The 20,170-nt window shown below is 43.5% G+C and overlaps 2 protein-coding genes across 2 annotated transcripts in view; one reads left to right on the forward strand and one right to left on the reverse strand.

Annotated features, from left to right (window-relative positions):
• CARS2 (cysteinyl-tRNA synthetase 2, mitochondrial) overlaps window positions 1–10,064 on the forward strand; it is a gene marked incomplete at its 5' end in the record, with an annotated part of 35,551 nt that extends 25,487 nt beyond the window's left edge. Inside the window, 4 exons of the mRNA XM_041472290.1 lie at window positions 1,425–1,548; window positions 3,440–3,538; window positions 6,916–7,149; window positions 9,900–10,064. Of these exons, the coding sequence (XP_041328224.1) occupies window positions 1,425–1,548; window positions 3,440–3,538; window positions 6,916–7,149; window positions 9,900–9,974 (532 nt within the window). The remainder of the gene's footprint in view (window positions 1–1,424; window positions 1,549–3,439; window positions 3,539–6,915; window positions 7,150–9,899) is intronic.
• Window positions 10,065–11,097: 1,033 nt separating this feature from the next.
• The window catches only part of NAXD (NAD(P)HX dehydratase), a 49,973-nt gene continuing 40,900 nt past the window's right edge, over window positions 11,098–20,170 (reverse strand). Inside the window, exons 12-13 of the mRNA XM_041472291.1 lie at window positions 15,797–15,917; window positions 11,098–13,342 (exon numbers count right to left, since the gene is read on the reverse strand). Of these exons, the coding sequence (XP_041328225.1) occupies window positions 13,192–13,342; window positions 15,797–15,917 (272 nt within the window). The 3' untranslated portion in view covers window positions 11,098–13,191. The remainder of the gene's footprint in view (window positions 13,343–15,796; window positions 15,918–20,170) is intronic.

A 20,170-nucleotide genomic window follows, 5' to 3' on the forward strand; every position in this document is an offset into this window, starting at 1 on the left:
TGCTGTGTCTTGAGTGCAAAGCTGAGAGCAGAGCATGGAGTCAGGGTAGGAGGGGCGTTGAGTGCCACAAAGCAAAGTTAGTGGTGGCAGCTCTGGGCTGTAGAATCAGAGGGGAGATGGTCTGTGCTGTGGAGGCGAGAGGCAGCTTCCTTATGGTTCAAGTACCTCACTGTTGGGGAAGCTTGTGGCTGCACTGACTGAGGGTCGCAAGGGGCACTGGAGCCTGTTACGAGAAAGTGGAGTTGCATTAAGTAGCTGTGGTATTTGGCAAAAGCAAATCCTTCAGCAGGAGGCTGCAGGAGATCTGTTAGTGCAAGATAAAGCTGAGAGGCATGAGGAAGTTGAAATGGATAATCAGTAGGCGATGTGTGGGAGGGCACAACTTGTGCATTCCTAGGTGTAAAAACAATGAAAATGAAACAAAGCTCTTAATTAGCAAAGTGTTAGATACTCAGTGGAGAGGGGTAAGCTTGCAGGGAAGAGTGTTGGGAAGAATGAATTAGAACAGCAGCCATCCAGTATCTGAGGGGAGGTAGGCATTCCAGGCAAAAAATTACAGAAACAGGCAAAATAAGGCTCAGGACAGCCCCAGAGATGCTAGGACAGCTTAAGGTCCCCCTGCTCCTTGGACTTTTTTGGGAAATGGCATCCTTGGGCTAGCGCTGTCAAGCTCTGGTTCACCTGGCTGTGTGTGGGAGCATGCTGCCAGCAGCTGTTTGTAGCTCTCCATTTATCCCTGCTGCTCTCCTCATCTCCCTCTCCCAGTGGCTGCAGCTGGTGGTGCAGGTTCTGTGGTGATCAGTGCTGGTTGCCTGCTGGCTTTTGGCACTGTTACACAAGTGGTCCCAGTGGACCTTTCCATCTGGGCCATGGTGAGTGGAATCCCTTGGGACTGGCACTGGGCTCTCCTGGGAAATGAGGAGGCAGTGCTTGGTTCTGAGTCGAATCCTGACAACAGGATTCTTGGCCAGCCCCAGGACAGCTTTCTTGCCAGGCACTGGAGAGCTGCCTGTGATGTGCCTTTGGAAGAGAAACATGCTGTTAGCATGATTAATGGGCTGCTGGAAAAAAAAAAAAAAACCAGAACTCAGTGAGATCTTTGATATGCTTAATATCAGTCTCATTTTCCATCTGTTTTTAAATTATTTAAGGCAAACTTTGCTCTGTTGTTGTTGGCCCCTCTGATTAGCCATGTATATTTATTGAATGGATAACACTTAGGATTTTGACATGCAAAAAATTTTTCCCTTCACAGCAGAAAGATGTATTCTCCCTGATGAGTGCAGCACTGCCCATCACAGGACAGCTGGGAAGGAGATGGCAATGTCCTTTTGGTGACTCCCTCTGGCTGAATGACTGATGATTTCAGCATACTGCTGGCATCTTGTTTGTCTTATCTCAAATGTTACCTTTTCTTCTTGAAGGCTAGCCAACACAAAAGTAACCGTGAAGGCTGCGTTTGCAGATGACTTTGACACCTCCAGGGCTGTTGCAGCAATTATGGACCTCATTCACCATGGCAACAGACAGCTTAAGGCTGTTACTAAGGTAACCCATTAGGATACAGAGATCAGAAAATGACAGCTGTCCACTGTCCTACTGCTTAATGCAGACAGATTAGTTTGTTGTTCACATAAGATACCAGCAGAAACAAAGCTCCATAAATTTTTGACCTTAGTGGAGCCCATTTGTCCTGACCCTATCACAGGAATTGTGCATGGCTATTGTTTTGTGCTCTGTTGTGTCCAGAGGATGTTTCTTTCCTGCTGCCCTATATTATTTATACCTAAGGCTTTTGGAAGTCCTGAAGCTGTTGTGACATGCTGCTAATTTTAGTGCTGGTTCTGTGTTCTTACCCTGCTTCTTTGCTTAATATCCATGCACAGAAATTAGGCTAAACTGGGAAGTGGTGGGGGGTGGTTGCTGCAGGGGCTTTGGCCGGCAGCCTCAGGTGCACTGGACAGTCGTGGTGGCGAGTTCAGCGTTGGGGACTGAGTGGCTTCTGCTGTCTCCTGTAACTGGCATCAGCATGAGTCTGTCTTCAGATGGCTTTTGGCAAATTAAGACCCTGTTAAGATCTCTCATGCTGATACAAAGAAAAGATCTGGTAAGGACAAGACTTGAGCAATAAACACTCTCTGAAGCACTTCTGGGTTTTCCGTTTACCAGCAGCTCCCTGTGTCACTCAAGGTGAGCACCTCACTCTTGTTGCTGTGCTCCTTGAGTACTGGTGTCATCATGGTCACCATGTTTGTGTAGTAAAAGAAATGTTGTGTAAATGGTAATAACTGGTTTTAAGAGAGAATTAGACTGTTGGTTTAGAAATCCTGCCTCGCTCTGGTCCTGTTTTGGCATTGGCTTTAAATTTTGTCCTTAGCCTTATCTTTACAAATTGACTCTCTGAGCAGATCCCTGACCTGAAACACTTTGCAGCAGGGATCTGTAATGGCATTGCCACTCCTAGATACAACTACCCCCATTTTGTCAGTCACTGCTTGTTCCTCCTGAATTCCTCCTGTCAGTTGTTTTGTTGAGAATGGGATGGGATATTTGTGGAGCAGCTGACTCGGATTTCTGGTTGAGGTGGTGGAGCTTTTCTGGGTAGAGCTCAGCTGTCTGGAGTGTTCCCTCTGTATCATGAGTGTAATTTTTCTCCTTAAGAACTGTGAGCAAATCCACATAACTACTTATACCTCTCTTTAGCCTCCCTGCTAAGCATTTCTCACCTTAGATGTCATGCTTCTGTTCCTTTCTCCCAGTGGCCTGCTCCAGCTCCTCCCAGTTCAGATCTTCCTATACATTTTATATTATAGCTTATCTCAGGCCCTAAGGAAGATGTCAGATAAAATCCAGTACCAGCTGCTGATTTGCTTGTGCATATCATCACTTTTATTTTTTAGGGAAGGGTTAGTCCCTTAAATTGCTCCTCAGTCTGTCATTTAATCTTTATTTTATTGCTGCTGCTGATTGCTGGTGCTACCAGGGCATGACAAAATGCCATACACTGTTTCAAAGTGGTCTCCACATGGATCAAATTAATAAGATACTCAAATAATTTGTTTTTAATCTTTTATATTATAGGTGCCTATGAATGTGGGATTTTGTTCTTTTTGTTTCCATACACACAGCCCTTTCATGCCCAGAAGTGCTATTTTTATTTCTAATTTACTGCACACATGTAATGTGTGGCAGCTTCTTATATCTGTTCTTGCTGTGCAGGCTGGTGATAAGCTCTTCCTTCCCTTGTTTACTTAAATCCCTTCCCTTTGTGCTGTGAGGTGCTTCTGTATCTCTGTAAGATTGCTTGGGCAGGTGTTCCTGATGGAGGTAGATCTTTATAATTAGTAGTAGTTTTCCCTTGTGGATTAGGCTGCAGAGAGATGCTGGGCTCTGTAATGTGTATTGACTGGACAATCTCTTTTGAGTGTTTTCTAAACAGGATGCTGGATCTCCTAGAAGCTCTGTTGTGTATGGAAGCATTATTTCCTATATTGAAGGCTTTTTCAGTGCTCTTGGGATGTCCTTTGGAGAAAGACAGGTAATGAAATATCTCTTCTATGTGTTCAAGGATGTGGTAGCAGCCCCTATGTTTCATAGAGTGCTTTCTGAAAGCATCAGATGTAAAAAAGTTATTTATGGTTTTAGTAAACCTTTCTGCACCGCTTGCAGTTTCTCCTGTGATGTTTTAGGAGAGTATATGAGCAGGTGGAACGAAGTGTGGGCTTTTTAGTTCTTGGAAGTACTCCCATGTGACTTCTGCACCAGTTTTGCTGTGGAAATGAAAGACTGAGGAATGAAACAAGAAAAAGGCATTGGAGGCATTTAAATCGTCCTGTAATGTCTCTGGCCTTCCCCAGCTTTTCCTCTTCTTCCTGATGGCTGTATCCAGGCTGGCTTCAATAGCTGTGTGAATATTTGCAGTTGTGAGGGATCCCACTCCTCTGCAAAAAGCCAAGGGAAGGGACTGCTCTGCCTTGAGCCATGGGGGGGATATGGGGAGGGGAGGACAATGAGCTGGCGATGGGGCCCTTACATAACTAGTTCCTGGAAAGATAGGAATGGGGAAAGAAAAAAAAAAGGAGAGAACAGCTCAAAGCAAAGTACTGAATGGGAAAGAGAGTCATCAATATGGAGGTGATATCCCAACCTATGGAAGCTTTTAAAATGACACTTCACTATTGGAGAATAGCAGGGTGTTCTTTGCTCCTCTCCTGTTCAAATGTGGAGCTGAATGCAAAGTAGTGGAAAACTTTCTGTAGAGAAACTTTTCTGCAAAACAGAACAGTTATTTTGGGGAGGGGGAGAAGATAATAAGAAAATGTATATAACAGTATTCATCCTTCAAAAATCAGGTAGTGTAGTGGTAAATGCATTTATTTAGTTTGCCTCCATGGATTTTCTCACAAAATTTCTTTCAAAACAGTGTCTGGTTGTGATTTGGCTATGTGTTACTCCTCACAGCCTGTAGTTTGCATGTAAATTTTTAGTGGCATACTAAACACATTTTTTTTGTTAGCTGGGTGGCAAAGTCATTCCTCCAGATTCTGGGCTGTCTGTATGCAGGCATCTGCTGCACCTATATTTCTGCTGAAACAAGTATCTGAATGCTTTTCTTTGTTTTAGGCTGTGCTAGTCCCTTTCTCTGTGTGGCAGGAGGATCAGCAGAAGATGCTGGTCTGAGATAAGCAGGAAGAGAGGAGCAGCTCATCAGACTTCTCTCTGTTCCTCTGCTCTTTCAGCTTCCAGTAAACAAATCTGTCAAAATCTTAATCAGAAAGGTCCATGGGCTACCACAGTTTAGTAAATAAAATGGTGTAGAGATTGTTCCCTGACTCTGAGACCAGCCAGAACAGCTCAGCATCCAGCCTTTCTTGCCTCTTAGCCAGGCAGCCCCAGGCATGCAGCTTTCCAGGAGCAGTCCCTGACCACAGTGGGTGCTGGCATGTGTGGGAGAGGGCTGCCTGGCCTGGACACTGCTGTGCTAACAGTGCAGAGGATACAGGCAGCGGTGTTTGGGCCCCCTCATTTGGATGTTTGCATGTAGCTTGTGGGTCTGTCTTGCGCCTGGGCTGGGATTCATCTCAGCTAATCAGCCTAATGTAGCTGCCTGTGCTTCTGAAGTCATCAGTGGGGATGCTAAGGAATGGCTCATCTCAGTCTAGTGCTGTATTACAATAAGAGAGCCTGTCTCTCCCTCTGCATTGGCAAGAGAAGATCTTATCCACAGGGAGGTAAGATGAATCCATCTGGAAAGGTGATGAGTGAAAACCATCGTGCCTGTTTTAGAACTGGGAAGCTTTTGCTCTCCCAAAGAGTCCTGAGTGTTGAGTGTATTGCAGGTGCAGCTGGGGCCAATCTGTGGAGTAAGCAAGGGCCAGAAATTTGAGATCAGCCCTGAGAGGCTGTTTTATGTGGCAGACCGGTTCATCTCCTAAAGCTGGTCCTTTTGAAGGCTCTCACTCCACTAGGTGCCTGGTTTGAACTCTTTCAGTGGTGTTTGTAGAGGCATGTTTCTTGTTCCCATCATCGTGGCTTTCCCTTCTGTATTTAAATATTTATCCTGCCACAGGTTACTATGGAGCGTTCTGGCACTTAGATTTATTACCTTTTTCAATCTCAAACTTTTTCTTTAGTATGGTTGCATATTTTGGGGAATTCACTGCATTTTAAACTCTTAATCTTCAACAGCTTCCCCCTCACTTCCTCCTGCTCCTCTTTTTTTGTCTGTGACCTCTGAAGCTCTGCTCCCTTTCGTTTCCATCCTGCTGTTTGGTGACTAAACCCAGTCCCTTCTGGCCTCAATTACTCAGCTGCCCTTCTGCTCCCAGATGATGTTGCTGCCAGGAGCTTTGCCCGTGGCCTTGGTGTGCTTTGTGCTCCTACTCTCGTGTCCTAGTGATAAAACACCACGGTGAGGTTCTCTTGTTTGTTGGAGGTTTGTCCTTTTGCTCCCCCTTGGGAATTTGCCTCTAATGAGAAACAGGGATGGTCTCTCTGCCAGGAGTGAGATCAGGAGCCTGGCTGTGCCAGTGCTGAGGAGTGGCCTTCCTCTTCAGCCGACTCCAAGCTCCTGTCCTGGCAGCTGTTGGAGCAGGACTCTGCAGGAGGAGTGAGTCTGTTCCTTTCCTGAGGCATTGACCAGTGAGACTCCTGCCAAGCCAGAGGAGGCCAGGGACGCTTGGAAGTGGCTGAGGGGAGGAAGGGGCTTGGCTGCAGTCAGGAAATATCCACGCCCTGTGTGCAGTAGCTGCTGCTTCTGTCAGGTTTTTTTTGAGTGGCTGAAAGTTTGGGTAAAGTGGATCAGATGAAAGTTCTGTGGATTTGGGAAGGGTTTCTGTAGATGAAAGGAGAAGAGATAGGATGGACTGGAGACTTAAAGCCAACATAATTACTTTTCCTGATTTGTGTTTCCTGAAGGTGGTCTGGAGCTCAAAGACAGAGTAAGGAGTTGGTGTATTCTGTGTCTTTGACTTTAATAACCAAGGAACTGTCTGAACTGCTGGCTAGGCTTCCTTTGCTGTGTTGGATTCCTGTTGCTAGGCCTTACTTACATTAACTTGTCAGATCCCTTTTTAAGTTGCACACATTTCTGGCATATCCGAGGTTTTCTGTGGAGATGAGTTCCCCATTTGGGTTATGCTGTGTGTTGTGTTCATGTGAGAGCACTCTGCTCCAAGGTAAATGCTTTCTTGTGCAGCAATATGCTGAATTACTTCCAAGTGTGACCCCACTGTAACTTTTTGTCCAGCATTAGTGAGATGGTGACATTTTAATCCTACAAATATGTGGAAGGTGCACAACCAAGAGAGGTGATAAAGCCTCACATTGCTATGGAGATGGGGTTGATTTTTTTAATATCAGATGTTGATTTTTTTAAAAATCAGATGTTTGTAAAGCCCCCTGTTTGATTTCTAGGTGGCTGTGGGAGCAGACAAATCTGCAGTGCTCTCCAATGTCATTGAAGAGCTGGTGAGGTTCCGCTCGAAGGTCCGGCATTACGCGCTGGCTCTGCCGGAAACAGCAGGAGCCGAGGAACCCAAGCAGGAGCAGAAGGAGAAGAGGAAGCAGTTAATGCAGGAGAGAAAGCCCCTCTTGGAGGCTTGTGACAGTCTGCGTGGAGACCTTGCTGCCTTTGGAATCCACATAAAGGTAGAAGACAGTAACCCTCTTTGTGAGAATCAGTCACTTTTTAAGATAAAACATATTTTTGTCCTTCATTCCCCTTCATGAGCTTGTGGTGTGGTGCCCTGCTCCCTGTGTGACTGCAGAGGAGGAGGTGGAAGTCAAGCCTTTGTTTGGCTATACTGCTGCCTTCTCTTCTGCTCCCCCTCAGCCTTGTGTCTCCATGCAAGCCACTCATAATATGAAAATCCCATGTTATTCAGAAATCCCTAAGTTTGCCCAAGTTCAGTCCAGAAGGAAGGGTGTGAGTAATGTGTGCAGTCTTAAAAAAAGATTGCAAAGGAACTGGAAAGTAAACCGAGTTGACTTGTGAAAATAATGCCTTCCTTCTACCTACCCCACACTGCCCACCAAAAATAAGTCTTCATTAGAAAGCCTCTTCCATCTTCAGTGCTTCATTTCCAATTGTTCCTGAGCCACAGGGACTTTGCCTGATTCCTGTACTGCTCCTCTCTCTATCTTTCTACTTTTAGCCTACACCTAATGCCAGTGTTCTTTCCCATTATCTCAATGGAATCTCTGGCTCGAGAGAAGACCCTCTATGGCATTACTGCCTTCTCCTGGTTCCAAGGACCTGCATTACTTCTTTAAAGTGCTACTTCTTCCAGTTCTCTTGGTCATTGCCCTTCTTGCCTCTGTGAGGCGAGGGTCAGCATTGCTCCTTGACGGCACAATAATCCTCCGCATTCTCTTCCTCCATCCAGTTCATACTGTTCATTTTTCCTTTCCTTGGGAACTGATGCTGGCAAGTCTGGTTCCATCGTTTTACCAGTGGGAGGATGGAAAGCACAATGACATCAGGGAGTGTCAGCACACATCCGCTCCAGCTGCTGAGCGTGAGGGCTGTCACTTGTCACCGCTCCTGTTGGAGCGGAGCGTGGTCAGCGCTCTCCTCTCCTGGATGACAGCGAGCGTGCCGGCAAAAACCGGGGTGAGGGCAGAGCGTGGTGGTGGTGGTGAGCTGCAGCTGTGAAAGGAAAGGGAAGCTGCAACATCTGCTGCCCTTAACTTGTTTGTAAATCCACACTACTCTCACCTGTCAAGCAAGTTTGCAAATCCAAACAACTGTGCTGAGACAGTCTTGGAGAAGCAGCCTGCCTTTTCATCTATTGGAAAAATGCTGCAGCTCCACCTCCATTCTTTTGCATATCTGTTTTTGTTTGTTTTTAAGGGGATTTACATTTAAAAACCCCACAAATTAGTTTGAGCCAAGATTCAAACCATTCCATTTATTTAAAAAAAAACTTAATGACCTGAAGCTCAGCATAAATGCACTTACGAGCACACACACAGCAAGCACCCGAAGCTGAACTCCTCCTTTTTTTGCTGATACTACTTGTGGAAGTAGTTGAAGGCGTGTTGTGAAGTTAGCTTACACCTTGCTTTTGCAGATCCCAAAGAATCCTGCAGACTGAGTAATGCAGCGCTGCAGTTCCTCACACTGGCTCACCAAAGCACATGTGCAACAAGACACAGCCTACACAAATCAGGGCTCTCAGCACCCTCTTGCTCATCATGAGTCTGCATGGCTGGGTCAGCTGATGCCAAAATGCCCCTGTAAAACAGCACCTAACAGGGGTCCTGCTTGCCTAATAATTGCTTGAGGAAGTTATGTGAATTTCTCATTTCTGCCCAGGCCCTCATGTCCACAAAATTTTTGAACCTCTCAGTGTGCATGCATTAATGCCAGCACGCTGCCCTCTGTCACGTGAGGCTCAAGCAAGCCAGCAACTCCTGAAGTCCATGTGCAGGTGGAAAAGCAGCAGAACAGATGAAGCAGACAAGCCTCAGCTCCATCCAGTGCAGACTGGGAACCCCTCTGGTTGGAGGCAGGGCAGGGAGAGTGTGGCTTGAATAGAAGCTTAATTTTCTTAAAAATCAGCTTTGTAGAAAGGGTAGTTTCTCCTTCAGGTTCTAGCTTGTCATTTCCCTAGTCTGGTTTCTTCTGTCAGGTTGCTCATTGCAAAGGATGTTGGCTGAAGTTACATATCTTGCAACAGACTGATTAAAAAAAATCCATGTCTTTTCTTGTCATTGTGGATGCTTGGAACCTATGGTACCAAGTAAAATGTGTTTAGGCATCAAAAAGTTTTCATTTTCATTTAGACATCAAAAAGTTTTCATTTTCATGTAAAAAAAGATTCAGCAATTCCAGTTGCTCTCATTAGTCAGTGCTCATGGAACGTTGTGTGTCAATGTTCAGATTAATTTTTATTTTCAACCATTGCAATCAAACAGCTGGTTCTAAATAGAATGTTTAATTTAGCTGTAATATTGCTGTTCAAAAATATGACAGTATCACATTACAGAGACAAAAACCAACAGGCTTCTGTCCTGAGTTCAGATCAAACACGTTCAGCAATGTATTTGTATGTATTGAGATTTTTTCTCAATATGAGACAGGAACATGAGCCATTGAGACTTGAAAAGACGATTGCATGAGTTGAGTGTAGCTGCTCATATGAAAGGCTGCACCTTGCTGCAGCATTCCACACTGAAGAGGTGACATTTCTACTCTGTATTTCTTTCCTCTGAGATAGGAAAAATTGTCTAGTTTTGTTTTACAACTCTGAACATTATCAGTAGCAGTGGCATTCCTGTGAGATTGTATTGCCACCTCTTTTGCTCAATTGGATGAATAGCTTTGCTGAGTGCGTGTTGGTTAAAAAACCTGTGATCCATTTGGGCAGGACTGACCTGCTTACTTTCTCTTACAGGACAGAGCTGCTGTTTCAACCTGGGAAATTGTGGAAGGAGGCCAGACAGAGAAGCAGACTGAGAAAAAAAGCTGATCCTTCATCCTTGGACTTGTTTTTTATTTCAGCTACTTCAGCAACTGTTGTAAATACAAATTCTTTCAAAATAAAATCTGTTGAACAGAATGGCTAAAAATGATAGCATGTAATTTGAGCAAAACTGTTGGCACTAGTACTTGGTAAATAAATACAGGCCTTGCAGCACAGGTGGTGGGAGCATCCAGAATGCAAGGCAGCACAGGAGCAGCTGCACTGATTTAACACCATGAGGCATGGGTCTGTTCTACTGCAGGAACTGCCCCAGACCAAAGGCTCGTCATCTGCCTTCACCCCCTGTTGCTGACCTGAGGCAGAGTTTAAACATAGGGAGGGCAGAGGCAAGAACTTAGGCCTGTCTTTAAGGTGAAAACATTTAAGTTTTATGCTTGTTTGTCTGACAGTTCTGTTCCTTTCAGACATAGGAATGGGGGGTACTTTTAACCTTGAAGTATTTCCTTATTGCAGTGGTGCTGCTTTGATCCTGTGAAACCTTTACCTGTAATAATATGGTGTCCAGTTACCTGTAAGGCTTGGTACTTCTGTTTGCTTTTGCACAGCATACAAGATTTCTCTAGCACTGGGCATGTAGCATGCTCAGGATCTCTCCAGAATTGGGAAGATAAAATTAGGATGTATATGTATTAGTATAAAGTGAGTTTAACCTGTTCAGTTACCTTTTTGCTGGCCATGGCTGCTGTGTCTGTGGGCAGAGCCTCTCTTACACCTGAGGTGACCTGTGTTCTAGGGCCTGTGTTGATACAGGGCTGGTACTTACCTGCTATCTCCACTTTCTTTAAATCAATTTACAAAGACATAAGAACCAAGACCATGGGTTCATCTACAAGGCACGTGTGTGTTTTCAAAGTATCTGTTCAAAAGGATAAAGGCTTTCTTTTATACTGTTGAGAATGAAATGTGTAGCTCTTTTTCTGCTACATTATCTGTACTTCCAGAGAAGAGTGGGGTGTCTCTTCATTCAGCACTGGGGCACAGGTGCTTATTTGACACAGCTGGTATTGTACATTTGTTCATGGCAGTGTTCTAGCAAAACAGAGCTAATGGTGAGCAGCAGCTCAGCTGCTGTAGGAAATGGGATCAGCACACACCAAACAAATTCCAGTCAATTGCTATTATTTTTATTTCCTACCAAAAGAAACTGCTACATTTCCAGAATGTTTAAAAATTGTAACAATTCATATACATTAGTGAATAACAGAGTTACAACTTCTGTGTAGCTTTAAAACCAACAGGGCAAGTTGAAATCTGTACTGAGCTGTTAATTGATTGACTTTGCCTACATGTCATTTAGTGTATAATACCACTGATATTCTAACCACAAGAAAAAAAATCACTTATTATAAAGGCAGTAGCTGTTTTAAAATCAGTTTTAACTTTCTGATTTCATTTAAAAGTAGTCAGGTTTCTCAAATACATTTAAGGGGGGGAAATAATAGCTTAAGTTTCCCCAAAGATGCAGACAGTTTACAAAACTGCTTAAATTAAACACTAAAACCTCATTTCTTAAGAGTAGTCTGTGAACCCTCATAGAGCAACACAAGCAAACACTTAAAAACCTATTTTAAAAATAGGTAACTGGTTTAAAAAGAAAAAGAAAAATGCATCAGGGTGAGGTAGTAGTCACAGTGCATCCATAAATACCAACTCTAAGGGCTGAAGGAAAATACTTGGAGTAGCCTTTCTGATTCTGGGTGCTTTCTGCAGGCAGCTATTGCAAGGAATGAGAACAGTCTGAGTGGTCTGGGACACCACATTCCAGCTGGGAGCACTGCAGGGGTGGCTGTGCTGAAAGGCAACATCCCCTGCAGGAACCGGATGCGTTACATGCTTCTTCCGGCACTACAATGAGCAGCAACGCTTGGAGCTGGATTGGAGGGTCAAGGGCAGCACCCATTTAAATTTTCTTTGCATGAACTTGCCTCCCTCTCCAATCGGGTTCAGTCTCTACAAGCTTTGACTGAATCTCCAAAAATTTAAGGAATGGTCCTGTGCAAAAGCCCACAGAAGTTCTGCTTTACACCTAATGCTTGCCTGCTCTGCCAGTGCACCAGATCAGTGTCTGTCTGTCCTACAAAGATCAAGTAAAAGCCGCTATGCTTTTTGCTCTAAAAGCTCCTGCTTTTTGCAATACTAAGTACTGCTCCTGAAGCTCAAAGACCGACCACCGTATTTCTGTTCCTGCCTTTGACCTGCAGCACATGCTGCCTGCACTCTGCTCCGAAGGTACAGGTACGAGCCGTGGGCTGCCTTTTGTTCCTTCAACTTGTATTCCCGCTGGCTCATCGCTGTCCACCTACAGATCTGTGTGCTGGGCTGCTCTGAGCTCTAACCCAGCAGGCAGCTGGAATTCTAGAAGCTCTTCACTCTTCCATGATCACTGAGAGCTGAACAAGTTCTGCTGGGTATCACCGAGTTTCGTGCCCCACCTAGTACCTCTCCAAATGACAATTTCACAAGTTCATTATATTCAGTCAAGACCAGATAAAGAAACACAAATTTATTTCTTTTCCAGGTAAGCCTAATTATTAACGAATTTTACTGCCAAGATACCTACAGCGTATCTCTATTTCGCCAAGGGGGAACCTTTTAAAAAAACTAACAAGACACTGCAGGAAGGGATGCCTTGTCTAAATGAATGCTGCCTCTAGGACCAGGAATGGGAAAAGGCAACTAATTACATTCAAAATCTACAGCAACTCTCATGCATTCCCTTTCCAAAGAGGCTTACTTTTTGCTTCTTACTCTACTAGCATAGCAAAAAATGAAGTGCAACAGCTAATTCTAGACAGAGGGTCTAAGAATGACAAGTGACAACCTTGGTGAAATCCAAGAAATTCAGAAATTCAGTTGAGCTGGTGGAAGAATTTTATCTAAGTATCAAGTGCATTTTTTTTTTTGCTGTTCAGACTTTAGTTATTGCTCAATAACTATCAAAAAGAACAGAGGAATACTTTCAGTTTAGTTTTATTATATTATAACAGATCTGCAACTACAGCTTATTTCAGCCAAAACATTTTTGTATTCCAAACTCTTAAAAAATATCTACATTAATCATATTTTTCTATTCTTAAAAATAAAAAAATCTACCTAACATACCAATGCTGCTACAGCACTTGAAAGGGTGCATTATGTAAATTCTACGGTACATGTAATTACTCTTGCAGTCATTGTTCTTTTCTTCTTTGCTGCTTTGGCTTCAGGTTTCAAAAAGTTTGTTAAAAGCTGTTCCAACTTCTGAAACCATGTCAGAGGCTGTCATTGAACGTCCGAATTTCTGAAAGGCTTGGTGGTTAGACTGCCTCGTGAGAGAGCAAGCTCCAAATGCAGCCACTAGAAAGGGATTTTGACTGAAAGGAAGAAAAAACCAAAAAACAACATTATAAAGAGAATCCCAACACTTCTGTGCAATCTATGAGGTGGTGGACATCATCTTTATACCCGTAAATGTTAGCAGCGCCAGGAAGGCCTCTTAAGCAAACATGCTCTCACTCTTGCACTGCAGAGCATCTTCATCTGATTTTTCTGAATCAAATACTTCCCTACCCATGGCATGGCATGTGACTGAGTGAGAAACACCACCAGGGCCAAAGCACCCAAAAGGCCAACAGGCTTAAAAAGTGGAGAAGGTGTTCTGCATCTAGTTTTACTGATGTGAAGCTTCATGCTTTCCTTCAGAGGAAGACCGAAGGCTCACCTGACAGCCTTTCAGCCCCCTTTCCTCTCCATTATCTGGGTAACTCCATTTAGTTTTTGTCTTGCAGCGTGGGGGAAGGTCATGGGGCTGCAGACAAGAAATGATTTTCATCAGGGCCATAGAGACTGCTCCAGGGCCTTCACTAGATCGGCTTAAAAGGGGTACAGTGGCAAGTGAAGACCACAACACAAGCTAAAGCACTGCTGTAATGCCTCTTCACACTTACGAACTGCCCACAAGTGTGTACCCAGACCCAGATCTGTAATGCTGAACCTCCCCCAGAGCACAGTCCAGAGCCATCTCCACCTTTCACCTCCAGAGCATGTTTTCATAGGCTGCTTTTCATAAGCTGCCTTAAAACAGAAAACAACTGCAGAATAGTTCAGCAGCCAGTGCTGTGCTTCAGGTCTGGCAGATCAAAAACCTCACAAAGCTCAGACTCAGCTGAGCATTGCTGCCTGGAACACACTGAAGACCTCCTGACTCCTCTGCCAATTGAGAGTTTCTTAGGATCCCAATGTAAAACACAGACAAAGCAGGACATGACTTTACAATTAGATGCTACCTAAGCAAAATTTCCATGTACTCATCAAGGTGCAGGTGTATTTAAACCACCTTGAGAGTTAATCCTTGATGCCCAAATACTGCTGTGAAACAAGAGCTATGTACAGGCTCCTGGGCTCAAGGAGCTAAAGCACCAAACACATCAGCATCCTCTCTACTCAAGTGAGGAATCCTACCTACTGTACCACTAGCACCCCTGAAAAGCCAGTGCAATCTCAGTGTTTGAAAACCTCTCTGTACAGAGCCATTCTGAAACGCCAGAGCCAGGCACAAGCTGGAAGGACTGGCTGGGCTGCCTGCAGTGCAGTCTCCGAACAGATGCCCTGACTCACTGAACCCAAAAAGCTCCTCCTTTCCTGCAACACATGAGACAGGCAGGATTGGTACAGCAGGTGTCTGTGAAGGGTCACCTTAACACCACTGCAGGAGACACAGTGCATTGCTGATGCCAATTAATACTTTTCCTTCATCTATAAAATAAAGGAGATTCTGAGTGAGCTGTTTAGAAAAGCCAGCCACAGGAGCTCAAGTCAGGAGAGCCTGGAAAACACATGCTGTGTTTGCTAATCTCTCCAGCAATTCAATACTGCTGTGCTGTACCCCATGCAAAAATGAAGTCACTCTTTTAACAACTTAAAACAGAATTCCTCCTTTAGTGGCAGCTGCAAATTCAGATACCCAGAATGACAAAGGAAACCAAGATTGTGTGTGTTAAGATTTTAGAATTCTGAAGCCTGGGGCACCTTGTGCAGTGCCCCTGTGGTAACACAAACACAGCCTGGATAACTCCTGGGGACATCTGATACTATGCACATGCAGCAACCCAAAGACTACAGGTCTCCACTCCTCAAGCTTCCACAGCTCCTGACTTACTGAAAAGAGTAACTCCCTGACTGCTTACATTCCTTTCAACTTTATTTGAAGCTGATGCTTTCACAGAAAGACTCCATGACTATCTGAACCAGCTAGTTCGGCAGGAACTGATGTAATTTAACTAAAAAGCCAAAAGCCATCTGCATGGCTGCTTTATGTACAACCAAAGTGGACTGCCATTTGGCCTTAAAAGATTTACTCTCTTTGAAGTTGTATTTTATTTGCAAGTTTCAACATACCTGCCCCACTGAATTACATAGCCACAATGCAGGAGGATTCACCAAAATAGAAAAAAACAAAGCCAAACAACATGTCTTTTGAATTACAGAGATGTTATTGCCAATGACTACCACTTATTTATCCTTTCTACTTTCTGCCTACATTCAATTGTTTTGAAAACACATACCTCATACATAAATGTCCTTATGAACAGATCCAGAGGCTCTTCTTCTGCCCCAGACTTGGGAGATGTTAGATTACTGAAGGGTTTGTCTTACTATAATTATTACTGTTATGTAGACTGCTCTAGAACACTCTTTTTAAAAGTACATGGATATTTTCTTACCAAAATCTCCAATTCCACTTGGAAATTTATAAAATAGCAGGTCTACGACAGTTACCATATGTGAACACAGACTCACAGCAATAAGTGATTAGTTAATATTCATACCCATTTGTTTTTTCAGCTCCAGCAACAAATGCCCAGTGTGCCAAGACTCCAAGAGAACCAGAAAGGAGGTCCCCCTGTCCACCACATCTCCGGCTGCTTCCTTCGTGGCTGCACACAAGTACTGTGAACACACAAACCAAAACCAGCGTCATGTGCTTTTATCCCTCTGTCTGCAATGACAGCACTGCAGCTGCAAGGGCCACCCTCTGAGGCACTCAGCAACTAACAGGTGGGAGACTTAACACAGGCAGCAGAATACGCTGAAATACGCTGTTCTTTAAAAAAATGCATTAACATTTTTAAAAATACCTTTCTCATTATCTTTTAATCCTTTGCACATAACATTGCAAAATGCACACACTTTTTCCACTTCACTCAGCCTGCACAGGTGAGTTTAGTTATTCATGTGGCATCATGAGCCATCACCCCAAACTGATCCAGATCTTTCCACAAAGCCATTGCACAAACGTAACTCTTCAGTGTCTCTGACCTTCAGAGTCTGCCAATGTAAACCAATGTGCTTACAAAAAGCAAATGCAAAACAGAACTAAAATCTCAAATGTTCTACCATATCCATCACAAAAATATTTTATTGAAACAGCCCTTTCCTTAGGCTTTGTAAAAAGCACATGCAAGACAGATTTATTTTTGTTCTGCCAATCGACAGTGTCCTCACCATCCGTGTATGTTTCTGTCAGCAGTGTCACTGTGGAGAGGCTGTGTCAGGATATCAGATGTTACATTTCTATTTTAAATATACAAAGGACCTTGATCAAACTGATCTCTTTGTGCAGCTTTAACTATGAGGAACACACAAATGGTTTCACTACATTTAACTCCTTTGTTCTCCACTCTCAACAAGCCCAAGCAGGAAGCCTGGAGGACATATAAGGCACATAAAAAGAAAACAGCATCAATTCTGCTACCCTTCTCCAAACTCTCTTGTGGGTATGTACCTACCCTTAGCTTTTTTTCTTGCTTGGCTCTGAAAAAAAACAAAACCCAGGAGAAATTTATTTTCCTCTCCTAGGAGGATAGCGGAACCATGACTGGCCAAGTGTGATCCTTAGCATCTCCAGTGAGCTACTGCAGGATTCAGGACTGTGCACACAATCACTTGTGTGCTGCTGAGCATGCCAAATATACAAGCAAAGGATAAAGCAAGGCCAGGCATTGCTTGGACAACAGCTCTTACCTCAAGCCTGGGCTTTCTCCAAAGAGTACAAACACAGCAGCCCAGGTGTTTTAGAGGGAGTGCTGCCCATATTTTTAACATTTGAAAAAGTTTTTCTTCTCAAACTAAAGGAAAAAAATTGCACAGAACTGAAGGACTTGCAGATACATCTTCCTAACTCGCAAGTAAAAAAACTACATAATGCCAATAAATCCCTTCCAGTTTGTTATGTGCAACAGCAAAGAATTGTTCTTCACTTCCATTTCCTAGTAATCCTTCCAGCAGTAATTGTGGGTCTCACAAGGCCAGGCAGTTGTGCGTGTTTGCTGCCACTGAGAGGGCAAAGATTCATTAGTCACCACGAGCACAGAACACACCACTGCAGCCTTGCCAGCAGTTCATTTTCCCAATCACTCTTCTCCCCTTCCCCCTCCCCCTTTCAAATTAAGATTCTGGATGTGTTTCTCAGTGAGCAGTAGCTAATGTCAAATTTCACAAGTGTAATGCCCTTCTGAGTTAGCTATCTGAAGAAGGTATGCCCTTTTAGGTGGAGTGATTCATTCTTATTTTTATTTCAAATGCAGTGCTTTGGAGAAATTACCTCTAATTCTACTACTTTGAAGATGCTATCTCACAGGATTTTCACTTTGAGGGCTTGAACTCCTGGCAGGAGGCAGGATGGAAATCCTCTGTTCAAAAGCTTTGGGGCCTTCTGACTGACAGCTGAGCACAAGCCCCTGCTTATTAGCTGTATGTCACCATCTGCCACTATTCTGTAGCCCCACAACCTTCCAGTCACTTTTGAGCTGTACAGGAAAGCAAGATCTCAAACTAGGCCAATTATAATACTCTGCTAAAAAAAAAAAAAGAAAAGAAAAAAAAAAAAAAGAAGTGGTCTTTTGTTTGTGGTTTTAAAAAGTAAGTCTCAAACATGTGCAGACTACCTCACAGGCAACAACAAAAGCAGACCTTTGTACTCTGCACACAGATGCCGGAAAACAAATCCTTGGAATACCTTCAAAGAACCAGAACTAGAGGAAATTCACTTGAATGAGGAGGGAGATATAACACAGTTCTTGTGCAGAGGCTCGGCTGATCAAAGAACATCTCAAAACAAAAGGATGATGAACATGACGACAGGCGATGGGAAAAGGATTTAAAAGCACTTCTGAATTACAGCCATTATTAAGAGCTTTTAAAATGTAAGAAAGAATTCCACAGTGGCATCAAGACAAACCGCCATACTGCCGAATCAACATGGGATGCTTTTCTCATCCTTCTAGAACAGCAAAACAAAACTGCTGTCTTCACACTCTGCCAGTGCAAAATCCCCCACTGCATGTGTGAGCCCTGCTGTGACGACAGTTCCAGCTGCTCTTTTAGGACCATGGGGGTGATGCCTTTACATTGCACTGAGCAGTCACAACCAGCGGCACTGTTACAAGACCTCAATCAGCTGGACGTGGCTGAATAGTCAGCTATGATGCCAAGAAGGTGGGCAGCTCTGCTCCCTGGAAACATGCACAAAGCTCTGCTTACGTGAGGATGAAGCTGGTTTTGATGTGTTCAGTGAGGCATGTTCAACTAGGGACGGGCATGTACATCAGCAAACATAGAAAACAAGGCTCTTGGAAGAGCTGAGGAGACCAAGACGACTGCATGTGGGACAACAAGGAAACTACAAAGGCTGAAATCACCACAGTGTGTCAATTTTGAAAAGGCAGCAGCCAGGGCCACTTAAGGTCAATTAGTTTGACACCAGTTTGAATCAAAACAATGGAGAGGTTCAGTTATAGTTCCCTGACAGAAACACACAATTAATGCTGGTCAAGGTGCCTGTTACAGCAGGATGTCTAGTTCTGTCTTCTAACAGGTCTGAGCAACCCAATCTGATGTCATTATTTCTCAGGGTAATGAATCAAAGAAAACCCACCCCAGTATAAGTAGCAGACAGTTTTTTATGAAAGCTGATCTATACCAAGTAAATCTCGGGGAAATAAAAAAAATTACCCAACTCCCTAGCACTTATCCATGCAGCACACATATACTATCAGAAGAAAAGGCTAGATGAAATAAAAATGTCATCACTGAAGAAATGCCTGCAAGGAGATCTGCTAGAGTCAGAACAGCCACAGTCCTATCCAACAGTTTCAACACAATCTCAGCAAGTAATCATCACATAAATATTGCCAGAGCTTTAGGCAGCAAATACAACACGTCCCTCACATATAATCACATGGATTCCTTGTGTACCTAAACCCATGGAAATAATTTGTACTGAGTGCAACAGGAACAAAAAACTGAAGGCTGTCACACTGATAGAATATTGTAAAGTAAAATTCAGGAGTTTTAGGCTTCAAACAATTCAAAACTCTGCCCCAGACTTTCTGGGTAACTATGGCCAAGTTATTTAGTAGGTCTATGTTTAAGATATCTTCAAGTAGTGCTGAAAAGGGAGTGATGGTAAGATACACATTAATATTTGTGAAAGCATTCAGACCATGGTGACACACCTAGCTGTATCATTGCCAAGTTTTAAGCTGAAAGAACTCCCAGCCCAAATTTTGCTGCTGCCAAAAGTCCAGAATTACCTATTTATGGGTATTGTATGCTTAATTAAAAAAACCAAAATACAAGTCTGTTATATAATTGAAAATAGCTGTTCTTTCTTTGAAGGAAAAAAAAAATCAGAATGCAGTAGTTTTGCCGACTTCAAGCACTACAAGTTAACTGGGAAGCACAGATTTTGATATGGCTGTATCCAGGCAGCACCATTTACAATGCCAGCTCCCAGATACATCACAGTTAGAAAACTAAAGTTTTTCTAACTACAAAAGACTGTGTGTGTCTGCTTGTTCCTGATTCACCGTGTTCACCCAGTAGTGAAAAAAATAAATTAATCTCTGGGGTGGTTTTTACTTTTGCATTTAGAGCATGGCATGTGAAATATAGGATAGTTTAGGTGTTCTGATGATGGTCAAGAAGGCTGAAGAGCCTACGTGAAATATCACATTTATTGAGATGGCAGACTGAAAGACTGGAGATTTAAATTTAACTCCTGAATCTCAGATGTCCTGAACAAATTCCTTGCACTTGTTTTCCTCTTACAGAGGAGAAGTATTACACACCCTAATGTGGTCAGGAATCCATGTAGGAGACACCACCATTCTAACTTCTGATACAACCCAACTGGATCAAAC

The sequence above is a fragment of the Pyrgilauda ruficollis genome, unplaced genomic scaffold, assembly GCF_017590135.1.
Source record: "Pyrgilauda ruficollis isolate IOZ18807 unplaced genomic scaffold, ASM1759013v1 scaffold29, whole genome shotgun sequence".
Taxonomy (NCBI): Eukaryota; Metazoa; Chordata; class Aves; order Passeriformes; family Passeridae; genus Pyrgilauda; species Pyrgilauda ruficollis.